General features: G+C 54.9%; 1 protein-coding gene across 1 annotated transcript in view; it reads left to right on the forward strand.

Moving 5' to 3' along the window:
• Positions 1-24,765, forward strand: part of ABTB2 (ankyrin repeat and BTB domain containing 2) — a 191,666-nt gene that overhangs the window by 138,351 nt on the left and 28,550 nt on the right. The window contains exons 2-3 of the mRNA XM_075545913.1: positions 6,639-6,788; positions 14,097-14,310. Coding sequence (XP_075402028.1) covers positions 6,639-6,788; positions 14,097-14,310 — 364 coding nt within the window. The remainder of the gene's footprint in view (positions 1-6,638; positions 6,789-14,096; positions 14,311-24,765) is intronic.

A 24,765-nucleotide genomic window follows, 5' to 3' on the forward strand; every position in this document is an offset into this window, starting at 1 on the left:
CCATGGTCAGTGTGCTCCAGGCACATGTCATACCTGCCATACCCCAGGCGGCTCTGCACTCCTAGGACCCCTCTGATAGGGTCTTTCTTTCTTTTTTAATTTAATTTTATTGGGGGCTCTTACAACTTTTGCTAGGGTCTTTCTTGGTGGGATTCAAATGCGTGTTTGGGCTAATCCCTGGCATGAAGTAATGACTCCAATATGGAGCTTCCAAAAATTGGTGGGAAAATTGGAATAGAAAGATAATGGAATATTTCCACAAGCTTTTTGAAATGCCCTTGCATTTGGTCACCCATCCCGATTCATTGTGAGCCCAGGATTAGAACTTGCTTCCCAACACCACTTTAGAATTCTACTCCTCCCGCTCCCTGTCCCCCACCTTCTACTGGGAGCCATGGGCCTCCAAGTACAGTGAGTGCCATTGAGGAGTGGGTTCTGCCCAAGAAGCAAATGCACTCTCAGGTACCCTTGGGTGAATCGTCTGTTACCATCGTTAACTGGCAGCTAATCAGTCAGACACATTGGCTCCACTTCCAGGGTTTTCCTCTCATTTCCTCCTCCTCCTTGCTTTTGTATCCCACCCCACCCCCTCCCCTCTCAGCCTCTATAGACTTCAACTGTCAGGAGAAATACCATTCAGTGGAGTTTTATTATTACTATTATTTTTAGAATCATTTGTCTTAAGATCTCAACTGGGATCTCTCTGGAAAAAAAACAAACCCAAGCATTGCTTCAACTTTTCAGCACGTTGTTCTGGTATGACTAATATACGACAAATGGGTATTAAGTGTACCACATAAAATTCCAGATCAGAGAGTGGAAGCACTTTTAAAAAGAGGGAGGAGGCTGGCTGGGGTGGACTATGTGGAAACCGTTCAGTGGGGCAATATTATATTTTCAGAAGCATAAGGAGGGAACCCCACCCAAGCTTTCCGCTCTTAAGGAAAGTGGCAGAGAACACCATGCCAAGTTTCCTCACAAGGCCATGAAGCAGCCACCCTGTGCCGTCCTGGCAGCCTCTGTTGGACTCACAGACGGGCATCTCTGAGCCGTGGCGAGTGGGTCTGATGAGGGGCAGAGAGGAGGCAGGGGCAGGTGAGGGTCCGTGGCCTCCCACTCATGTGCATATTGGACTCCCTGGAGCCTCCTGCCCCCAAGAGAACATCGACAAGTCTGGGGAGAGCTCTGTTGATGGGTTGTTGAGTTTGGAGACAGCTTATTGGCTTTTTGATGAATGGTCAGACAAGCGGAACTGTAAAACTATCCAGTTTTATGCAGAAAGGACATCTTTACTCTTAAAATTGTCTGTGGGGGTCGCGGGAGGGGGAAGTGATAGTATAGGAAAAATCACAGGAAATAGTATTAACAGGGTCTGTCTGCTCTGTTGACAGTGCCGACTTTAGAGGGTAGAAGGAAATTGGGGGAAGAAAAGAAACTGGTTTGTAGGGGTGCCCTGCAGTGTTAGAGGGGGCGGTGGCGCGGCGGACAGTCAGAGACCAGAGCTGGAGTGCTGGAGACTCTTCAGCAACCACTGAGTCGACTCCCACAGTTTTCAGAGATGAGAATGAGACAAACACCCCACCTCCACCCCAACCCCCATGGATTTGGCCTTTGGGCTCAGCCCTACTTCTGAAAACTCTGTGCTTGGAAAGTCGATTCTTCAACCCAGTCGCAATCCGCCTGCGTCAGGCTGGGCGCTGGCTGGGAGGAGACGGGCCTCTGCCGGCTCAAACCTGGGCTGAATTCCCGGTTGGCAACCACCAGTGAGAAGGCCGGTTCCCAGACATGTTTCCATCTAACAAAATAGCGCCACCTCTGGTCCCTGGTGGGGACGCACCTGGGAAGGAGTGTGTTGCCTCCCCCTCCCCAAGGTACAGCCCAGGCAGTGAGCAGCATTCCTAAAGCAGCTTAGGAAAAGGTAGAGCAGGTGTGCATAGCTTTCTTAACTCCGGTGATTTCCTCAGGGGACTCAGAGTTTTCTGGTGGAATCACTTTTCTGCCTAAACTGCCCACCCCCATTCTTATCTGTCTGTGGAAAAGGAGTTTGGGCTTCAATAGGGAGTTGGAGAAGGCGACGTACTACTAGGGTCAGAAAAGGGCCTGGAACTGAGTTCATGGCAGTGACTGACTTGTTCAGTGGCTAGGCAGTAGCAGCCACAAGCCTTAGTTGATAGGTCATTGCGGGATTAAGAGGGAAGAGGTGATAGGATGGCTTGCCGGTCTCTCTCTCTCTCTTCAGGCAGCTGGGCAACCCAGTGCTATGCTCCGAGAGTGGGCAGTGGAGATCATGAGTTCTGAGATTCGAGGCTCAAGCCACCAGAGTGAGGAAGGTTGATGGATGTGAGATGAGCATTTTGTGGTCTGGCTAGAGATTGGGCTATGTAGACACTTCACACGCAGCCAACTTCTATTTGAATGGAACATTTCTTCAAGAGGCAGGCCGAGGGTCGCTCACCGGGCCGCCTGCCACGCACGCTGTCATTCATTTCACACCAGCACAAATCTGGGTGATGCGTGTGGGTCTTCCTTCAGTAGAGTCCAACAGGGATGATTTGGGATGTCCGTGTTAACAAAGGGATAGTGGAAGACATTCCAGCACTCTCTCTCCAATCATGATGGAAACAACAGACAATTTGCCATACAGTTTACTAAATTGGGGGAAAAATAAATACCTTTTCCGCTCCTCCTGTTCTTTTTTACTCCCCCTTTCCAAACCAACCTTGCCTCAGACTCCTGTCTTAAAGTTTTGTGGGGAGAAGGCATCGGTGTGCCGAGAGCATGGAAAGCACATGTTTTCCATCTCCAGTGAGAACTGCTGCGGAGCAGGCGTACGTGGGAGAGGGAAGAATGTAGGGTTGACATAAAGAAGGCTTTCTTAAGGAGCAGCTTTGGAAAGCAGGCTGTGGAGCTGCATTCTGGGAAGATCCGGCAGAGTCAGAGAGAGAGCCTTTGGTCTGTAGCATTTCATGGGAGGCCTCCAGGGATCCTTGACAGGCAGTGCTGAGAGACCTATTAAAAGGGAAGTCATTTCTGGGTCTTATTTTGAATTCCCTTCTGTCAGACCCCAGGCCCAAACAAAACGCCTCTTGCAAATGTCCTAGGTGCCGCTTAACTTGCTACTGAAGGATAAAGTGGCCAGAATTTTGGATGTCATTGCATCTTGTCTGTTTAAGAATCAAGAGTCTAGGACCAAGGGTTTGAGGGGCGATGCTGGGAGAGTGGAGGGTGAGTGGGTTGGAAAGGGGGAACTGATTACAAGGATCCACATGTGACCTCCTCCCTGGGAGATGGACGGCAGAGAAGGGGGGGAAGGGAGACTCTGGATAGGGCAAGATATGACAAAATAACAATGTATAAATTACCAAGGGCACATAAGGGAAGGGGGAGCGGGGAGGGAGGGGGGAAAAAAGAGGACCTGATGCAAAGGGCTTAAGTGGAGAGCAAATGCTTTGAGAATGATTGGGGCAGGGAATGTGCAGATGTGCTTTATACAATTGATGTATGTATATGTATGGATTGTGATAAGAGTTGTATGAGCCCCTAATAAAATGTTTTTTAAAAAAAGAATCAAGAGTCTGAGAATCTAGCCCCAGTTCCATTTCTGTAACCTTGGGCAAGCCACTTACCTTTGGGGGCCCAATGGGTGCATATCATACCCCAGAGGGCTTGCGGGTTGAAATGAGGTGGTGCGTAGGACGTTAGCCCGGTGCCTGGTGCCTAGGACGTAGTAAGCACTCAGTGTGAGAGTTGGCAGTGGCCATTATGATAATGGATGCCCCACCTACCTGGCTGGGAGAATAGTGTGAGCGGCCTTTGAAAGGCAAAAGTCACTGTGCGAGGATATGCCCAGATGCTGTCAATGACTATCTGTCACGAAGGATAGGCCCGTAATTGTGCTAGAGTAGTACTGAGAGGCCCTTTGGGTGGTGGTGACTTGGGAAATGGCAACTGTTATTAATGGAGCCGGCAGCTCCAGTTACTGGATCCTTTGACACAAGTCTCCCGAATTTCCTATTCCCTTGCCCTGGGACCTGTGGATTGGATACACACGCCCCACATGGTTTCTGGAGATCGATTATGGAGGAACGAGGAGAAGCGGGCTTGCTGGGGCCCTGTGGTGCATGGAAACCCTCCCCGTTGCTGGCTCTGGCTGGGGGTTTCCTGGTGGGCTGGGGTCTTCTCCTGTTTTCCTTGCTGGAATGCTCTGCCGGCTCTTTGCAATGTGTTTGGTTACTCAGCTGTGGGAAGGCTTCTGGGTTAGGGAGCAGGGGCCCCCAGCAGCAGAAGAGGGGAGCAGCAGGCCCTGCTGCTGCTCCTCCTGGTGCAAGCTTTGAGGAAGTTCTTTGATGCAGGGCTTTGCTGCTCAGCTGAGTCAGCTGGGAGGAGGGGCGGCACAGGCAGTGAGGCTGCTTGGGAGAGGGTCAGGGGAAGGGCAGGCTCAGAGAGCAGGGTTGACCTTTGACCTATACCATGGTCTGAGGCTGTTGCCAGCACCTGGGCAGGAGACTACTGCCACATGTGTTTGCCCCAGAAAGAGCAGCACAGGAGGTTCAGGCCGGGGGTGTCTGAGGGAAATGGCAGCATTTCATGCAGCAGCTCTGGCACACAGCCGCCAAACAGGGGCAGCTAGGGGTAGACCTGGGTGGTGGTTTCAGGTCACTCCAGGCTTATAGCGAAAGTCCCGGGTTAGTCAAATGGCTCCTACCCGAATGAGCGGCCGGCAGATTGGCTTACGCAAAATCAGCCACTAAAAACCCTGTAGAGCAGTTTCACCCGGGTGACACACATGGGTCACCAGGACTGGGGGTCAGCACAATGGCCCTGGTCAGGTGTGCACATCTCCAGCCAGTCAGGTGGGGATTTGCATCCTAGTGCTACCACATGCTTAACCAAGTTACTCAAATCCTCTGAAGGCCCAGTCCCCACTGCCATTGAATCCATTCTAATTCTTAGCGACCCTCTAGGACAGAGTAGGACTGCCCCATAGGCCTGCCTCGGCTGTAATCTCTATGGAAGCAGCTCACCAGGACTTTCTCTCGCAGAGCAGGCGGTGGGTTCGAACCGTTGGTTAGCATTGCACCGCCAGGGCACCTCACCGAGGCACAGCAGCTTGCCCAAGATCATAGCTTTGGTTACATGGCAGAGCAAGGATGGTGACCCAGATGTTTGGACCCTGCCCTATCACAACCATTCAGCTGCCCGAGTCTCTCCTGTGCCGGAGAGGATATTCTGACCTAGATTTAGGCACATCCCCAGGGCTCGCCAGTCACCTCAAGGACTTGTTTTCACAAATGTGATAAATTAGGTTCCTGCAGCTATAAAATAGTGTGGATATTTTCCCTTTGAAAAAAAGCTTGCTAGATAATGTGCAAAGTGTGTGTCCATCTAAGACAAAGCAGTTTCCAAAAGTTGGACCTCAGTTCTAGGCTCTGATTGTAACCAGAGTCTCTGTGGCCACATGCTTTTGAGAACAAGCGTGTAATTTTAAAGTTGCCTGAGTGTGCTTTCCTGGTGCTTTCTAAGAAGCCATACAGTGAGCTGGAGAGACGTGTAAGCTGTCACCCTCAGGGACGGCTTCTTGTCTTGTGGACATGCTAATGAAAAGCTCTAATTGGCCAGGGGCTGGGACACATCCCTTGTTGTAGTGAGGAGGCCACATCTCTTACTCTATGACCCTCCCCACCTCCTTCTTGGCCCGAAGGAGAGGGGCCAGCACGGGAGGTGGGAGGACACTGGGGGCGACATGGCACTTGGGCTGGCAGGGTTGGCATTGACATCGGGCTCGGTCTTCCCCCAAGCTCCGTCCAGACAAAGCCAGGTCTCTGTGATCCGGGAACCAGCGTGTAGCACAGTGGGTCGAGGTAGGCACTCTAACTATTCCCTGAATGAAGAAGTGACTGAATGCGGCTTTCTTGTAAAGCCCACGAGCCAGCATCGGCCAGTTTCTTGGATGGCTCCAAGAAAGAGCTGTCTCAATGGAGTCATCCTGCAGTTGGCTGTCGCCACTCACTGCCCTCTTCTTGAGCGGCACGGTGTCGGTGCAGGAACCCAGGCTTGTTCATTGGCAGTAGTGTGGTGATTACAGGGGATGGCTCTGCCTTCATCAGCAGGACTCACTTTTCCTTCTCAAGAAGGACACTTAGGCTGCCACGTGCCCAAGTTTTCCGTTTTCTTTTCAGTACCTAGCACATGGTTAAGGAGCCCTGGTGGCCGAGTGGATTACAAGTTGGCCTGCTAACCACACAGTCAGCAGTTGGAAACCAGCAGCTGCTCTGCAGAATGAAAACGAGGCTCTCTCCTCTGGCAAAGATGGACAGCTGGAGAAACCCACAGGGGCAGTTCTACTCTGTCCTGACCTCAGTGAGTGCGGTTTGGGGCACCTAGTTACTGTTGAATAACTATTACTGAAAGAAAAGGGGGCGAGGTGAAGACAGGGAGAGAAGACAGGAAAGCAGGCAGTCAGGTGTGTCTCTTACTTGAAGCCACAGCTCCAGGTGGGCCACTCCTCACGCCTGGGGCCCCCAGCACCTGCCACAGTCAAAGGGCTCCTGAGCTCAAAACTGAGCTGAGAGAGCTTTGCCGCAGACCCAGAAGCAGCTCCTTCTGCCTGAGAGTGACCTGTCTTCTTGCTTCCGCAGGTGTGCTTTCCCTCCCGGCCTACTTCAGTCCCTACAACGGCGGCGGGTCCCTGGGCCACGATGAGCGGGCTGATGCCTATGCCCAGCTGGAGCTCCGCACCCTGGAGCAGTCTCTCCTGGCCACGTGTGTGGGCAGCATCTCAGAGCTGAGTAAGTAGGCAGCCACAGCTCTGGGGGGGGGCAGGGGGAGAAGGCAGGGAGGGCTCGCCTTTGGGTATGGTGTCCTCCTCTTTGTCTACACCTGTGCCCTCCCTGAAATCTGGATCTTTCTAGAACAGAGGTGGCAAACTGGGGCACCCCACCCCGACCCTTCAGCCCCCAAGATGTATGGAGTGGTCAGCATGTTGATTTCATCCCATGCAAATCTGGATTTTGGTCTCTCTTGGGAAAACCAGATGATCTAGTGTCACTGTGCTCTGTTCTCCCATGGCAGCCGTCAGGGGAGCCATGAGTTCCCCATGTCATCTGGCTGCTGGTCTACTTCGTTCATTTGTCTTACCTGCCTGCCCCAAACCAATGAACCTGCTGCCCTCAGGTGGATTCCCAACTCATGGCAACCATGTGTTTCAGAGCAGAACTATGAGCCATCGGGTTTCCGGTGGCAGATTTGTTGGAACAGACTGCCAGGCCTTTCTCCCAAGGCATCTCTGGATTGGCACACACCATGACTTCTCAGCAGCCACGTTTGTGCACAGTTCCCACCACCCAGGGACGCTGGCCACCAGAATACTCTGCATTTATAGGCAGTACTCTTAGTTGAAAGAAATTAGCCAGGAAAACTCAACATAAATAAAAGCTGGGCTCCTCTGGACAGAAAAGGAGGAGGTCAGGTGGATCCTATCCATTTTCCCCGCTTAGCCCCTGACCTGCAGGAGCCTGGGCATCTCCTAGGACCTCGGAGCTCTATGGATCATAGTTGGGAGCCTATTGGTCTAGGGCATAATGGCCGGACGCTTCAGGAGTGTGTTAGATGACAGGACATTTCACCCCCCACCTCTGCCTCATTCTTTTCATGAGACCACCCAGCGGGCGGTGATCGTAGCACGTGGTGTGGGAAGAGGTGAGCTCCAGAAATACGCCATGGAACTGACTTCAACTGGAGCTGCAAATGTTTACTCTTCTGCCCTCCGAGTGGCTGGTTCTTCTACCCCACAGCACCCCCAGTGCTCCTTTCTCCTTCATTTGTGATGTCTCTGGGTTTCCTGTGCGTGGGCAATGATAGCAGACCTCTGTTTCCTCAGGAAAGTCTCCCCTCTCTATTCTTCCTCTCCTTCCCAGGTCAGGGGATGACATGACTGGTTCAAGGTCAAAGACCATTCTAGACAAGGGGCCTTAAAAGTTGGCAGGAAATTCCTTGATCTTTTGATTACATTTTCCCACATTTCCTGATGCCCCTCCTATGGAATGTGACTAGGAGACAGAGAAGGGGAGAGGTTCATCCTCTGTGTCCTGGCGGCTACAGTGCAGCCAGAGCTGGCACAGCCACTGTGGGTCACCAGCCCCTGCCAGGGTCCCTGCAGGATGGGTGATTGGGGGTGTGACTTGGTGTCAGCTCCTGGCAAGTATCCCTTCAAACTGTCTTTGTGAACTGGCCTGCCCTGAGCGCCGTGAGAGCCACTTTAGCCCCTGTCTACTGGAGCACACTGCGGCTTCCCTCACCTGTGGAGCACTCGCTGGGCACTGACGGTACAGTGCTTGGTTCCTCTGTGTCTGGCTTAGCTTGTAACCCTTTAGTGCCACGGACTGCTTACATGCAGTTAATAGCCCAGCCACCAGCCCCTCTCTGGGCAGGAGAGGTCAAGATGGGCATCTACCCATTGCCATTTCTCATGGTGGCCTCCCGGACCGTAGACTCCATAGCCCAGCACCAGGCAGCAGTAGCTCAACACGGACAGTGTCCTTCAGGGGGTTCCGGTTCTTATGTCTCCGCCCGGAACCAAGTCCTATTGGTTCTCTGTCCTAAAACTGTCCCGGGTTTTAGTGTGCCCTGTCACCACCTCCCCTGTTCCCAAGTCAGGCTTCTCTGCTCAACAGCCACCCCACCCCATCCTTCCTGTCAGCTCATTCAGTAAATCCCCACTCCTCTCTGCTGCGTGAAGTCCAGTGTTGGACCCCACCACCATTCCCACTGACTGACCCCAGCTGCCTGGTGGGGTCCACTCCCACTTCGTGCAGAGCCTTTGCACCCTACCCCAGAAGCCTGAATAAATTCCACCCTTCACATTCTAGTCTCTGCCCAAATGGTAGCTTATAAAACAGGCACACACACACCCAAATACTCTGCCTCTCCTCTTTGGGTTGTTGTTTCATTCATAGTACTGAATGCCACTTTATCATTTAGTCACCTGTAAATAGTGTATCACCTCCCACCCCACCCCCAACCAGATAGACAAGGATTCCCAAACTTATTTGGTTTATCATCCCCTCTTCAGGAAAATAGAATTAGCATCTTCCCAACATTTAAAACATTTCGACTATAGCCTGTAATCCAGGATGAAGTTTGGGTATCTGCTTTTGCAGCCCCCCTGGATTGTCCCGGGGCCCCTGAGGTGGGGTGGGAGGCGAGCGTTGTCACTCACTTTGGGAAACTCTCGATTACAGTGTCAGCTTCATGAGGACAGAGACTTCATCTGTTGTGTCCACTGCTATCTCCCAGCACTTAGACTAGTGTACTGCACACGGAAAACCTGACCCTGTGTGTGCGTGTGCATGCGAGCGCACGTGTATGTTCATGTTCCTACATACGTGAGTTCTAGCCCACCCAATAGTTGCCTCCAAACACTCACCTCATTTTGGTCCACATCCAGGCCTAGCTGCTCATCGGGGCCAAGAGAAGCATCCCTATAGCATCTTTTCACAGACAACAAAACAGGCGTTATCATGTGCCCAGCCGCCCCAGCTACCGCCCTCTGAAATCAGGGATTTCGCGAAGCTGCAGTGAAGGAGGAGGAGGCGGAGGTGGAGACAGAGAGTGCACGCTTGCTCCCCGAGACTGAGGAACTTGATGAGGCTAATGATACTTGGCACTGGGCTCCTGGTTCTTAAGAGTTGACCCTGGTTTCACTTGCGCTAGCTCCACGCGCCTCGACGAGAGCAGCCTGCTAGGTTGGTTCTGGAGTTTCGTCTCAGTATCGGGACCAGCTGCACAGGGAACGTGGACACTTGTGCTTTAACCTGCCCCCTTCCTCCCATGAACACTTAGAAAGGAGAGACTAAGGAAGAAGCAACCCACTTCTTCCTCCAGCTGGCCAGGTGTGGCAAGCCGCATTTTGAGGACTCTGGCCGTCTTTGGATTCGCCACCTCGTAATGCGGTTGGAAAGAGCAGAGTGAAAGCTGCTGTGCCTCTCCTGGCCTCTCTCAGGCTAACAAGAGGCGAGGGCTTGTTTTCCACGCCCAGTGGGTGTTTCTGGGCTTCAGACTAAGGTTTCATCCAAGCCTAGGCCTAACTGAGTCGCAAGTACCAGAACGTTTCAGTGCAAAGGGCCTGCTAACCCAAGAGCCCCAGCACAGTACCTAACCCCCTAGTCTGTTGTCACTGGAGACTCAGGAAATTCTATAAAAAGTGAATGCCAAAAAAAAAAGTGAATGACTACAAAAATGAGGTCAAAGACATGCAAAATGCAAGCCCAGCTCTCCTCCTCCTCCTCCCCCCCTCCTCCCCCCTGCGTGTGCAGTGACTGTGTCTAATGGCCATAAACCTGGTTTCTGAGGCTCACTTTTCTGAGACATCCCTCAGGAGGGGGGAAGATTTGTCCGTGTGGTAAGTGCACTCGGCTGCTAACAGAAAGTTGGGGGGGGGGGTTCAAATCCATGCAGGGGTGCCTCAGAAGAAAGGCCTGGGGATCTACTTTTGGGAAAATCAGCCATTGAAAGCAGTTCTGCTGTCACCACCGCCAGACGCCATGAGTCAGAATCTATGGCAGCGGTTCTCAACCTGTGGGTTGTGACCCCTTTCGGGAGCTGAATGACCCTTTCACAGGGGTTGCCCAATTCATAACAGTAGCAAAATGACAGTTATAAAGTAGCAACGAAAATAATGGTTGGGGGGTCACCACAACATGAGCAATTGTATTAAAGGGTCGTGGCCTTAGGAGGGTTGAGAACCGCTGATCTATGGCAACTGGGGCTCTGCTTCCAAATTGAATTTGTTGGGAGCCAGCAACAGACAGTCCGAGGAGGGCCCATCCCTTTTCCCAGACCCTCTTCCAGTAGCGATGCGGCACCTAGGACGTGGGTTGGGGAAACAGGGACCCTGGGCATTTAAGTCCCAGCTGGTCCACTTACTGAAGAACGGCAGGACAGGTGCTGTCTTTGAGCCTATTTCCTGGTCCCCCTCCCTGGGTGGCTGTAAATATGATGAGATTGTGTTCATCTCCGAGCCCAGAAAACGGAAGGGGCAGGTGGAAGGACCCCACCCCCCAGGGAGAACATTGAAAGTGGGCTACTTGCAGCGAGGTGACTGTTTGGCAGGCCTGGGTGGGTTTCGAGACCCCCGGTCATCGGCCATTCACAAGCTAATGTGCTTTAGGGGTCTTTGAGAGGCACTCAACATTGGGGTGCGTCTGTCTCGGCCTGTCATTCGCCTGCTGTCTGGTTCCCTGAGCCTTTGGGGAGTCACTGGCCCTGGTCGGTGGAGGCCAGATGCAGGGCCTCAGCAGGCGCTCCTGTTGCTCCCCTGCGAGCTGGCTGGGAAGGCATTGCCCCCCTGCGAGCTGGCTGGGAAGGCGTTGCCCCAGGCGTGGACACCAGTAACAATGAAATGACAATAAAAATAATTAATCCTAATGGCTCCTACCATGTCGAGCCTTTGAAATGATATTTCAACAAGAGCTCCCTTTGATGCTATCAGAGGCCCTTTCCTCTCTCCTGGAGGCCCTGCCAAGTCTTACCGCTTAGGCCTGGGAAACCCGCGCTGGTTTCAGCCAATTGCTGCCATCCCAGCTTGGTATGCCAGTTTCTCCCACCCAGGAACTCCAGAGGCAGGGCAGGGCAGGGCGGGACCGGAGTCTCAGGGCTCGGACTCCTGCCTGAGAAAAGTGGGCCAGTGGCTGCCTGCAGGCAGAGTCCCAGGGAGAGTGCCCCAGCAGCGGCCCAGGGGACCGAGGCACAGCTGCAGCATCGCACCGGCGATCATGCTGCGTTTAGCCTTCCTGCGCTCATGGACCACGCCAAGCACTGCGGAGGGCCTTACCCTTGCTATTCATTCCTTTCGGTCCGCAAGCCCGCAGGCACTGTTGCTCGTCCTGTACGCGAGGAAGCATGGGCTCCAGTGAGTGACTCACAGAAGGGCCACCCAGGTGGGAGTAGCAGGGCCATGGCTGGAAGCCGGGTCCCACTCTGAAACCTGTGCGCTGAGCACTTGGCCAAGTAGCTCTCCAACCTGCCGGGCGGTTAGAACCGCCGAGGGACTGACCGTTTGTACGATGCAGGTGCCCGCCTGCTCCACCAGCTGCCGCAGACTTACTGAAGACGGTGAGGAGGCTGGGGAGATGAGACCCAGGTGTCATTTCATTCACTCACAGGTCTGCCAGGAGGACATCCCAGGCTGCTCAGCTAGATTCTGGTGGTTAGAGGGAGCAAGCGAGTGGGGTATGGGAGTAGGGAGGGGTCTGGAAGTCCTCCAATCCCAGGAAGACCTTTGGTCCCTGTTTGGAAATGACCGCAGTTGTTATGGCTGTCCAGCCCAGGGAGAACGTGGGCAGCTAGTGGCTAACAACCTCCGCCCCAGAGCTTATATTTTAAGTGAAACAAATGGGGAGGCATTTCTGAACGCTTTGGTTCTGTGGTGCCTGTTCTGCAGTAGTCCCTGGTGGGTGCCTGTTCTGGGTGCCTGTTCTGCAGTAGTCCCTGGTGGGGTGTGGTAGGCCTGCTGGGGTACAAGTAGTCCCTGGCAGGGTGCAATAGACCCTGGTGGGATGTGGTAGTCCCTGGTGGGGTGCAGTAGACCCTAGCAGGGTGCTGGGGACACAGCTGAATGTCACCTATAGAGCCCGCACCAGCCTCTCCAAAGCCACATATTAAAAGTTAATTGAATAAATAAGTTAATTGGTTTTGCCATCCTTTTATTGGTGTTTCACTGGCCAAATTACAGCCCCGTAATTTCTCCTTCCCACCTCCCGGTGGACTGGGTCCAGGGCTGTGTGTGAGGAACTTCCCAGGTCAGGTCAGGGTCTGAGAAGACTGGAAGCCCCCTTCTTTCCCAGGCAGGAGGCGCTGCAGGTGCCTGGGGCTGTCTCAGCCCTGCCTTTCTCAGTATTGTGGCCCCACACAATGGTGGGACACTTCCTGTCCTGGCCGGAGGAGGGATATTGAAAAGGTCCAACGTGGGCAGAAACACAACACAGGATATGGGACCCTGAGGACCCCGGCAGGAGCTTCCAAAGGGCAGCAGGCAGCAGCTGGTCCCAGTTCAGTTTAAAGACTCTGGAGTCAAACGGGCCTGGACTCAGCTCAAGCCCCCCACCACTTACTGGCCGTGGCCCCTGGCTGGTTAACACCACCTTCACCGCCACACCCTGTGCCAGAGGGCTGCCTGGACTCCGTGAATGTTTGTCTGTTTGATAAGCTTCAGCATTTTCATCCGTGTGGTGTCTAAGGTTGACCCTTAGGCTGTGAGGGACAGTGGCCGAGCTGTCTCCTTCATGCATGAGCCCTGGGGTCCATCTGTCACCATAGGCTTGCGTGTCACTGAGATGCTGAGCAGACTTCAGAGGAGTTTCCAGGTTAAGACAGACTAGAGAGAAAAGCCTAGCAGTCTGTTTCCTGAACAAGCACTCGATCACCATGGGCCACTCTGCTGCCAGCCGTGGGGATTGTGCGGGCCCAGGTGGCTCACCCCACTATGTGTGGGACGGCCGTGCGCCAGGCCAACCTGACGGAAGGCAGCAGCACTCGTGGGCCTGTAAGGCTCCAGCCCCGCATGGACCTGCAGCATCGGTTTGTAGCATGCACACGCACGCTCTCGGCCTGTGGGAGACACTGTCACCGATGCTGTGTGGAGACGGAGGGGCTGCCTCTGCTGAAGGAACTGGGCTCTTTGCATGACAGCCCACGGAGACTCTTCCGAGGCTGGAGCTGGTGGTTCCGAGACTGGGAGAAGAGGCCGGCCCAGATTCCCAGGCCGGGGCCCTGGGGAAGGGCATGGGTGGTGGAGAGAGTGGGGATGTGGAAAAAGAAACCACATTAGCATAGGCCCTGGCAGAGACTGCCCTGACAAGCAGTCCAGACTGGAAGTGAAAGGGAAACGAAATTGCTATTGTGCGCTTAGGTGACAGTTTCAACCTCCACCCGCCCGCCTCGCTGGCTGGGGGTAAACAGTAATTAAAGGAGGGGAGCCCTGCTCCTGGAGGAGTGTGGGCGGAGCACCCAGACTCTGTCTTCATTCCCTCACCCCACCCCACCCCACCCCGCCTCTCTGGAGGTAGAGCGCTCTGACTGTCTTCTCCCCCCCCCCACAGGTGACCTGGTCTCCCGTGCCATGCACCACATGCAGGGCCGCCACCCCCTGTGTCCAGGCACCAGCCCCGCCAGGCAGGCCCGCCAGTCGCCACAGCCCGTCACCTGGTCCCCCGATGCCCTCCACACGCTCTACTACTTCCTGCGCTGCCCACAGATGGAGTCCATGGAGAACCCCAACCTGGACCCCCCGAGAATGACCCTGAACAACGAACGGTAGGAGCCCTGGAGCAGGGCTGCAGTGCTCTGAGGGGAAGGCCTGGCCCTGTGTGGAGGTCACCCTGGACGCCTGCAGCACTGTCATTGAGAGGGGAGCCTCAGCCCCCATGCAGGGTCTGTGCCCGCTCGAGCTCCCAAGCGGGGTCTCTCTGGCATTCTGTTGCCTGTTTCATACAACAAGGTGCCCCATCTGCCTGGAGAGATGGGGTGGGGGGGTGAGGAAAGACACAAGACCGAGGCTGGGGGTAACAAGGACTTCAAGCCAGTTCTCCTGGTCTTCCAGGGCCAATGAAGTGGGACCAGAGTGAACCCCAGCCTGTAAACTGTGGGTGCACGGAGATGAGAACCAGGCAGGAGCAATGACGGGCCAGCAGCCTGCTCTCTGCTGCCCTTCCCCCCTGATGACTTGCCAAGACCACACAGGCTGTGCGTGTGTCCGCCACACCAGACCTACCTTCAGATGTTTGTGGGGAAACTCCATTATCCTTTCGTTCCGCCTTTCTTCCCACAGACTTTTTGAAGCTCCCTCGCACATGCGTATGTGTGTTTAAATGTCTAATTATTTAAAAGCCACACTGTGACACAGATCCATTTGGAGCCAAGTGATTTTCTGTGAATCATTCCAAGTAAGCAGTAACAGAGAAAAGGACGATACACAACCTTTGCATTTTTGGCTCTAAAAGGAGGTCACCCTAAAAATACCCGGGCTCTCTGTGGCCTGGTGCCCGGCTGCCCTCCCTCAGTTGTCCCTGGGCTGACAGGCCCTGGGGTCTTGAAGAGCCCGCCTGAAAGCGCTGGTAGCACTGAGCTCCAGTGCCACTGCAGGCTGAGCCCGTGTCCCCTCCATGCTCTCCCACCCTGCTGTCCCTGCCAGGGCTCTGGGCAACCTCTCCGTGTACAGAAAGGGGCTGGCATCTGTGAGGCGTGACTGAGCTCTGCTTGCATGGATTTGAGCCTCTCTCTGTGTCTGTCTGTCTGTCTGTCTGTCTCACATTCTTGCTCTCCTTCTACCCCTTTTCATTTCCTTGGAGCGCTTTCTGTCCTTTCCCAGGAACACGGGGGACTGAGTCCAGCGGCCAGAATTGGACAGAGCCTCCAACTCCCACAGTGAGAGATGGAGCTTCCTACTCCCGTAAAGAGTGATGGTCTCAGAAACTCACAGAGACAAATCTACCCTGTCCCATAGGGTCGCTGTGAGTCGGCATCGACTTGATGGCAGTGAGTTAGTTATTTGTTTTTTTTCTGCCTCCTACAGTGGCCATGGGTGCGTAACCTGGAGGCCTCTGTTTGGGGATTTGGTGGCTGTTTGAGCAGTCTCTTCTACCGTGGGTTAAGTCGTCATTCAGTTTGAGGACCTGGGTGACTACTCAAGTCCTTGCTCAATCTGTTTATTTCTTTGAAGAAATGCAGCCTAATTCATTCATTCCAGTCACGGCTGTGTGACCACGTCCGTGCTGACAGAAGGAAGGCCCGGGCATAAAGCTCATTGTGACAGCCCTGGCTAAGACAGAAGCAGCAGGGTCCAGATGGCAAGTGGGGCAGCTTTGCAAGGACTGAGCAGAAGTTCTAGCATCTCTCCAACCACTGCCTGCACCCCCCCCACCCCCCCACCCCCAACCTGGCTACAGCAAGCCAGGCAGCATCAGGAAAGGAGGCAGGAGCCTGGGTTAGATTCCGACAAAGCCGTCTCAGGCATCTTTACCTGGTAGGGCACTTCTTGAAGTTGAAACCAGCTCTTCCTTTTAGAGAGCATTCCCAGCAACTGCTGTTTCTCACGGGCCCACAGAGCTTCAGCATGGTGACCTCCATTTTACAGAAGAGCTCACTGAGGTGTCGGGGGCTGGACAGGTTGTCAAGTCAGGTGCCTCTGCCTTTCACCTGGGGCAGACTGTGCCTCTTCCCCTGGCCTGAGGCTCTGAGTCCAGCCGGGTGGACCCAGGCCTGTGAGGCAGCTTCCTCTGGGCCATTCCAGCCTCACCTGCCTGTCCTCTCCCAGGACCCTTCCCTCCATGTGGCCAGAGCCTCCCTGCACCTCCCCAGGTCTCTTTCCTCCCAGCTGCTCTGTAGCTCAGACACCAGCACCACATGAGGCAGACCCACAACCAAGGTTAATCCTCACTGGTGCCCTGTTCCTGTCACAGACCCAGGGTTGCTAGCAAGGGTGGGTGCCTCCTGTCCTAGGGGCCTGGAAGAGAATGGGCAAGCATCCAGCAAAGCATGGACCTCCCTGGCCCAGGGAGGTGTCCAGGAACAGGGCAATGAGCACTTTCCTCTGCAAAGAAGGGGACCTCGCTGCTCATCATCCTCCACGTGTTGCCTATGAAAGTGGGGACAGCGGCTGCAGTAGACACACAGGCCTGCCACTGCACCAGGCACATTGCTGGAAGCGCCTGTCACTGGCAGAGAAGATGGGGTGGGGGGGAGCCAGGTGTGGTTAGAGGTATAGAGGGGCTGAGACCGAGCAGTGGGCCGGTTCCCTCCATCAGCACTCAGCTCCTGGAGAGTCTTGGGCTCACCAGGCTCCGCTCCAGAACACAGCTAAGAAGTTGGACCTTTGAGGGAGACTGGGAATAATGGGGGGTTTTTGGTCCCCCCACAAGTGCATGTGGCCCTGTGCCCCCTCCCTCAGCCTTGCATGGTGTCCTTTCTTGAAGGGAGGCAGACTTCGGAAAGCTTGGGAGCTGAACCAGGAGGAGAGTGGGGAGCCCAGCCAGAGTCTGATGTGGGACGGAGTTTGGAAATATTAGCTGTTATGAATTCCCAGCCGGCCAGAGCCGAAAGCTATGACCTCGGATTTTCAAGTGCCAGCAGAGTCGCCCATGGCAGACAGGTTTTAGAAGAACTCCTGGGCTAAGACAGACCAGAAGAAAGGCCCATTTCTAACTCTGAAAACCAGCCAGCAAACACCCTACGAGTCACAATGGACAGTGACCTGACGCGGTGCTAGATGAGCCCCTCGGGCCGGGAGGCGCCCGGAGTGCACCGCGGCCACGGCAGACGGGGACTGTGAAGATGGTGCGGGACCAGGGGCACTGCATCCTGAGGTGCGCACAGGGCCCCCCCTGAGTCGGAGCCAGCTCGACAGTGACTAACCGCAGCTGCGTGAAGTGCCCAGTGCCCGGCTCTGTAACATGACCAGTCCTGACTGGATAGGGAGGAGCCCGGGTGGCGTAGTGGTTATGCATTGGGCTGAGATCCGAGAGCTCAGTAGTTCGAAACCACCAGCCGCTCCTCAGGAGAAAGATGGAGCTTTCTGTTTCTGGAAACAGTTACTGAAATGCAGGGGGAAGTTCTACCCTGTCCTATGGGGTGGCTGTGAATTGGCATCGACTCGATGGCAGCGAGTGAGTATTAAATAGTGACCGCCATCTTCCTTAGGATTACGAAACTCATAGGCAACCTCAGAGATTATTGCTGAACACCCACAGTGGGCTCTCGTCATCGGCATCGCATGACACTTCAGATCACGTTCTCCGACGGCATCAGTTAGTCACCTACCACCGCTAATGGAACCTGCCTCCGACCGCTCACGCAGCGTCACTCACAGCTTCACTGCCTCCACTCACACTGCGCTTCTGTTCGTCGGTGGAGAAGGGTCCAGGAGGAGCAGAGTGACTTTAGGTGATCAAGTCCCCAGCCCACTGTGAAAACATGAGCAAAACCCACCAGCGTTTAAGAGGAAGCTTGGTTGCATTATGTCAACCTTCAGGCTTTGGATCCAAATCCTAGCTCTGCCCCTTACCCAGCCAGGTGGCCTCAGACAGGCCCTTGGCCTCTGCACCTCCGTCTCTTCGTCTTAGAGAATAGTAGTCCTCCCTGCCTGGGGCGTCCTGGGGGTAACATGAGCTCGTCGACATAAAGTGCACTCGGGGTACCAGCCTTCTCCATCGCCGTCTCCCATCATTACCATCCTTGTACTCATGTTCAGGAGGATGTGGAGAAGATTAGAGGGGGGACTTGTGAGGTGGCATGAGAGGACAGCCACTGATGATGGGGACAGAGTGGCACGGGAACATTTGCTGCTTCAGGTACTTATTTCAAGGCAGAAGCGGTCTGTGTTTTGAAATGGCAAACGTTTTGTCTTGCCTTTTGTTTTGCCTTGTACTTGAAGTTATCACTGACTGTTGTTATGCGTCTAGGTCAGATTTCCGTGGCTCCCCAGCGGAGCACGGCATCCTCAGAGGGGCTGCAGTGTGATGGCCCAGGCCCAGTCCCTCCACCCATGGTTCTATGACCCCCAACAAGCCGCTTCACTTCTCGGAGCCTGTTTCCTTGTAGGTAGAGACCCCAGCTGTGCCTGTTTCCCGAAGCGGCTCCCCAAGTCCTGGGGAAATGCCCCCATGCCGAGAGGAGGGTCCCCTCTTTGTTCCGTTCCAGATGTAGAAGGGGGGGATGGCTCCCCTCAGACACCAGCACTCTGCATAAAGAAGCAGCGCCCACAGATTGGCTATGCGTTTACGCTGAAGAAGCAGGCTCGTTAATCTGCTCAGCTTGCGAAAGTGTTTTCTCATCAGATAATAGAGATGATGGTAGTGGTGGCTGTATCCCACCGCCTTGTGGTTCCCATAAATACCACTCCAAGAAGAAGTGCACCGTTAAGCTTTTTTTCTCTCTTTTCCTCGCCCCCCTTTTTGTGCATGAAGTTTCCATCTGTGTACCCAAAATGGAAGCAAGAGATGAGAATAGCTATTGGGTGAATTCAGTACATGTTTCTGTGTATTCCCCGGACCGGTGCATCTCGTAAGCTCCCAGATGACCTGTTGATGGTCTACAGCTCCGGCAGAAAAACAGCCCCTCCCACCGGGGCCTCCTCCCTCCCCTTCCCACTGGTTCTCTTCCGAGAACTTTCCTCAACCTGGAATTACCTTGCTCACTCCTTTATTTCCTTGCCTGTCCCTTACTTCCCTCAGGAATGTAAGCACTGTGGGTCGGCTGGGTCCCCGCACCTAAAAACGTCCCTGCACCTCATGGACCTGTCAACGTTTAGTTCAGGTCATGAAATGAGCCCCTGGAAGCTAACGATGGGCCCTGTGGAGTCAGAGCGCCTGAGATCTGGGTCTCTGCTCATTTACTTCTCATGTGACAACAAGCAAGTTAGTTCATTTCTCCGGCTTGTGTAGCCTCCGTTTTAAATGAAAAATGACTTAGCCGGCTTTAGACAGTACTGGTGGGGGTTCAAATGAGGCAAAAGACTCGGCACAGGGTCCTTTCTGAGCACCGGCAGCTGTCAGCAGTATTATTGACGTCATCTACCGATACCCACTACCACTCAGCCTATAGAAGGACCAAGTCAGTGGAAATGCATCTAATGCATACATAATCCGAAGCTAATGGCACTTAAAAAAGCACACATGTTCAAAACGCATGTGCTTCCTCTCGCGTACGTACCCATTCAAACACACTCCTCCTAAGTCCCTGCCCCGTCTGCCCTCGTCGCCCAGCCCTGACCACAGCCAGGAGCCCAGGTGAGCAACAGCGAAGATGCGGCCAACCAGACAGTGCAAATGACTGAGCACACGTGAGGTCTGTCTGAGCAGAGATAGCTACCCACGCTTGGTGCCCACCACCCAGACCCTTCCAAGAACGCTAACACTGGCTTCCTGCCACCCACAGACGGGCTCCCAGGCCAAGCGGACTGCGTACCCAGCACTCACTCAAGCTAGCGGTGTGTCTCCGGCCCCTTTCTTGCTGGCCCCGCCATGGTACTTACGCATGGTGGGCAGCCGTGGCTGAGTTCAGGCTTGAGACCCAGTGCCACAGTCTTCTCTGAGGTGGTGTGTGAGTGTTTTCTTACAGAATGGGAGGCCCCGAAGGGCTAGGCTGTAGCCTTCTGCCAGGCAGCAGTGCCAGCGTCTAGATCAGGCATCCTCAAACTACGGCCCACGGGCCACATGTGGCCCACCGAGGACATTTATCTGGCCCACCGGGTGTTTTTGACCTGTTTTGTTTTTGTTTTTTTTACTTCAAAATAAGATATGTGCAGTGTGCATAGGAATTTGTTCATAGTTTTTTTTTTTTAACTATTGTCCGGCCCTCCAGTGGATCTGAGGGACAGTGAACTGGCCCCGTTTCAAAAGTTTGAGGACCCCTGGACTAGGTGAAGGTTTACACTCTGTACGGCACTTTAAACACGTGGCTCTCTAGCAGAGCCTCGTGGCAGCTCCAGAGACACCTGTGCCTGCTTGCAGATGAGCAGGCGGAGGTTCTGAGTAGGTAGGGGCCTGCCCTCCATGGCCACAGATGGGGAAAGGCAGAGCAGGGGACTCTAAGAATGCTTTGAATTCACAGTGTCTGGGGAGCGAAGTCTCTCCCACCCCGAGGAGGGAGAAGGCAAGGAGACAGCCTGGTTTCTCAGTCGGCTTCTTGTGCCCAGTGAGCCACGGGCATGTTTCTCATCTCCACAAACTGGAGCTCGCTGGCTCTGGCTGGCTCTGGAGTAGCCAGCCTCCAGGTGGGCATCTCTCCAGTATCTGAAGGAGAAGTCAGGGAGGAGAGAAGACAAAGAAAGTGGTGTGCCTACAACTTCCTGCCTCATTGTTGGCCCCTTCCGTCCGCACAGACACGGAGACAGGGAGCTGCCGGGCCTGGGGCGCCATGAGTTTGGAGGTTTCTGTGACATGGGAAGCAACTACCTCTTTGTTTGTGGTATTGCCAGGCTCTCCGGCCTGGGAAGTCCCAGATCCGAAGGGAATTGATGTTGTTTTCTTAAAGAAGAAAGCTTCCCAGAGCCGACTGTAGACATGTCAGGCACGGAGGGTGGGGGCAGGAGCCAAGCTGAATTGGTTTCTGACTGACCTGCTCTTACTTGCCTGCCAGGCAGTCTTGAGAGCTCTCTTCTCCGATATGATCTCTGTATCTGTGTCTTCTCCTCCTGCCCGCCCTCGATAGGAGCAGGTCTTCATGAAGAAGGCTCCCTAGATGTCTGGGCCACACCTCCTTAGCTCCGAGGCCCAGCCCAGCCTCTGGCTCCGAGCCAGCGGAGGTCAGGGTCTGTGGGTGCCACAGCTGGAGTCTTGGTGGGGCAGCAAAGTGGTCTCACTGAGGCACGTCTTCCTCCCATCGTGCCTGCCAGCCAGCGGTGTCTGAGCATGTCCTGGGGGGGCAATTTCGCATCTCTTTTAGAACCAGACAGGTTGCCGTCTGCTATCTGAGTAGCCTCGGACACGTGACAGACCTCGGCCAGCCTAGGTGTCCACGTCTATCATACGCAGGCCAGGGATGCCTCCTCCTCGAGGGTGGGGGTATGCAGAGTGCCGCACAGTAGGCTCACAGCCAGTCTGAGCAGAGTGGGGTTCCGCTGCTCAGGAGACCGTGCCAGGCTCTCCCCCCCTAAAGCTGCAGAAAGCCTGGCTGGCCTGCCCCCTGCCCAGGAGCCTGAACCATGTTTGCCTCTTTCTCTGGTTGGGCTGGAAGGCCCCTCTCCCCATGACCATCTAAGTACCTGTCAGATTTCCTAGCCCAATAGACATGTGTGTATCTGTCAGTCATTTCTCAAGAGTCTCATTCTCTGCCAACTCCTAGAAGCTTCTGGAAACATTTCTCTGACCAGGCTGTGATCTGCCCCGGAATCCAATGGGGGATAGCTACCCCAAACCAAAGCTCCCAGCCCCACCTTGCTGTCTTGTAGGTGTCTGTGAGACAGACCAGGCAAGCCCGTCTTGTTGTTGAGGCTGACGGGTGGTGGCAGGGACCCTCAGCAGGGCTGTGTGGGAGCGGGCTGGAAGCCCTGCCTGGCTGGCTTCCACGTGGTGAAAGAACTTGTGGTTTCTGTCAACCACCAGAGACGCTGGACTCAGTGGAGAAAGCAAAGTTCTTTCCCACAGCAGCAAGAAGCTCCGTAGTGGGGAGTGCCAGCCCATGTGGGGAGGAGTGACATGCTGCCCTGCTGGGGTGGCCATGCTGGGAGGCCTGCCTGAGAATTGGGGCACATGCTTCAGATCCTGGGGAGCTCGGCATGAGAAAGGGGTGGCGGCCAGCCTGCGGTCTCAGCTGGAATCTGTGCTACCTCACCCTCATAATAAGTTGCCACCCTGGAGCCTGGCCCAGTTACCAGACGGCCATGTGCCCTCCACGAGCCCATTGACAACTGTGGCACCTGCCTTTTCCTTCCTGGACTTCAGCTTCATGCCATGTCCTCTGCCTTCCCAGCAGCTGCTGCAGCCCCTCTCTGTCTAACTCTTCCCCAGGAAGCTGTTCCTGATTAGGGAATGCTCACATGATAGAGTGGCGATCTCTTTAGTTATCTCGAAGTTAGCGGGGGTTTGTTGTTTTGTTTTTCTGGAAAGAACCATTGGCCAATATCCATGCTGCTTGAGCCCCCAAGAGTGAAAAATGAAGAAATGTCCCCTTCTGCTGTTTTCTATGATTGGCTCTGGACTGTGGAGCTCTTGGAAATAGTTCTGTAGTGAGGGTGGACCCCGGAAACGAGGCTGGGAGCAAGAGGGCCTTGTCCCTGGGGAATGAGACACAGGGCGCACGCCTGCAGAGTCAGAGCCCAAGGTGCTGAGGGGAGGGTCTGCGCTGTGGGATGGAGCAGCCTCGGCAGACAGAGCCGCCTTTGCTCGTCAGCAAGGGCAAGTGCACACAAAGCCCAAGTGGTGCCGGTGCTGGATGGTGGGCAGGAAGCTCCTTCCGAGCGGCTGGACAGGGAGGGCCTGGCACTGCCTGACGGGAGAGGATGTGCCAGGCAGAGGGACGCTATGTGCAGAGGGCCTTTAGCCAAGTGCCCAGATGTTCCAGTTTGCCACGGGCAGTGCGAGCACCTCGTGGCGGTGGTGGTCCCTCTCAAAAGTGGTCCCATTTGGGTGATGAATTCTCTGGGTCCTGTGTCTCCCTGAGACAAAGGGGCCAAGGCGGGGTCCCGAAGCTGGAAGGTCGGAGCTGATTTCCAACTCTCAGCCACTGGTGTGCACAAGGCCGATCACCAGGCCTTTCTTCTAAGGCCCCTCTACGCACTCGAGCCTTCAGGCGCTGAGCAACCCCAGGGCCGCCTCCTGGCGTAGGCTTGAGAGTAGTCGAACAAGGTCTATGCAAAGGGCTGGAAACAGTGCCCGGTGCTTCGTAACGTCCGTGGTTGCTGTCTCCTCTCCCTAGTTGCCTTAGAGTCGTGCCAGGATGGGCCTATGATCACACAGGGACGTCCTAGGCCGCTGCTAATTTTCAGACTCTCGGCTCCCAGTTGGGGCCTGCAGGAGAAGACCTGGCGAGAGGCATAGACATGGCACCCAGGGCCAACAAGGACCGGTTAGAGTCGAACTTCACGTCTGCCTGTGTATCTGACCGAGTAGAGCTTTCTCTGGTGCCTCTAATGTGTACCAGATGAATTTATTTTAATTTTTTTCCTGCTTCCCCCTACCAGATGAATTTAATAAGGAAAGTGCCCCCCTCTCCCCCAGCGGAGCCCTCAGCTGAGCCTCCAGCAAGAGGCGCCTTCCCTGGACAGGAGAAAGCCCTGGGGTCAGAAGGAAAAAGCTTGCCCAACTCCAGCTCCCCGCTGGACCAAACCAATCTGGTTCACAGAGCAATTAGAGAGAAGTAATTAGTCCAAGGTGCAAACCGGACTAGAATCGCTCTTTGTGCTGGGAGCCGTCTGACTTCAGTGGGCCAGTGTTGGGTTTACTCTACGTGGACGGTTCAACTTGGTCGCCGGCCACGTGGCTCTCAGGAAACAGTGGGGAGCCATGGTGAGCGCCGAGCAGCTGCTGCTGCAGAGCCAACCGGACCCTCCCAGAGCAGTCTGCCATGCAGCCACCGCCAGGCTGGCCTCTTTCTTCACCGGCCTCTGGCGATGCCAGTCTCCGCCCAGCCTAGGCAGTGTGGCAGGGAAGTAAGGGACACCCTGAGAGGCCAAGATCGATGAGAAGGGGTGAGTGCAAAGGGGAGATTGCCCCATTAAGCCCAAGCTTGCCTCCGACTCCCACTGAAGGTGCAGTGCAGGCAGGGGAAGAATTTAGGGCTGAGGGTGGGAAGGATTCAGGCCACCCCTCTTTCGCTTGGCCAGGGCCTTCGGTTCTCAGACCCATCCCTTTCTGATCCCCCTCTCCTGCACACTAGGGCTCACAGGCGGGGCAGGCAGCATTCAGAGGGGAGGGGAAATGGGGAAGCTGCAGGCCGGTGTCAGCCTGAGGCATACACTGCCCATAGCCTGGAGATGCCAGGAGCTCAGAGCCAGGTCAGAAGTTAAATGGAGGCCAGTTGTCCTGGGGCTAAGCTTGGAAGTGGTTGGGCCATTGCTATGTCCAGGTCCTGACTGCTTGGGAAGTCCAGGGGCAAGCACAGGCTGCCCCAGGTACACCCCCTGCCCGGTAACAGGCAGAAGCCTGAGGCCTCCTTCCTCTAGGCCCGTGGCTCACACAGGCCTCCCATTACAGGCTTGTGCCCTATCTGCCAACTTGCCGATCCCTCCAGGCCCCTGCCCACACCAAGGACGAACAGAGCCTGCTTTGAGCTGGA

This window comes from Tenrec ecaudatus, chromosome 4 (genome assembly GCF_050624435.1).
Source record: "Tenrec ecaudatus isolate mTenEca1 chromosome 4, mTenEca1.hap1, whole genome shotgun sequence".
Taxonomy (NCBI): Eukaryota; Metazoa; Chordata; class Mammalia; order Afrosoricida; family Tenrecidae; genus Tenrec; species Tenrec ecaudatus.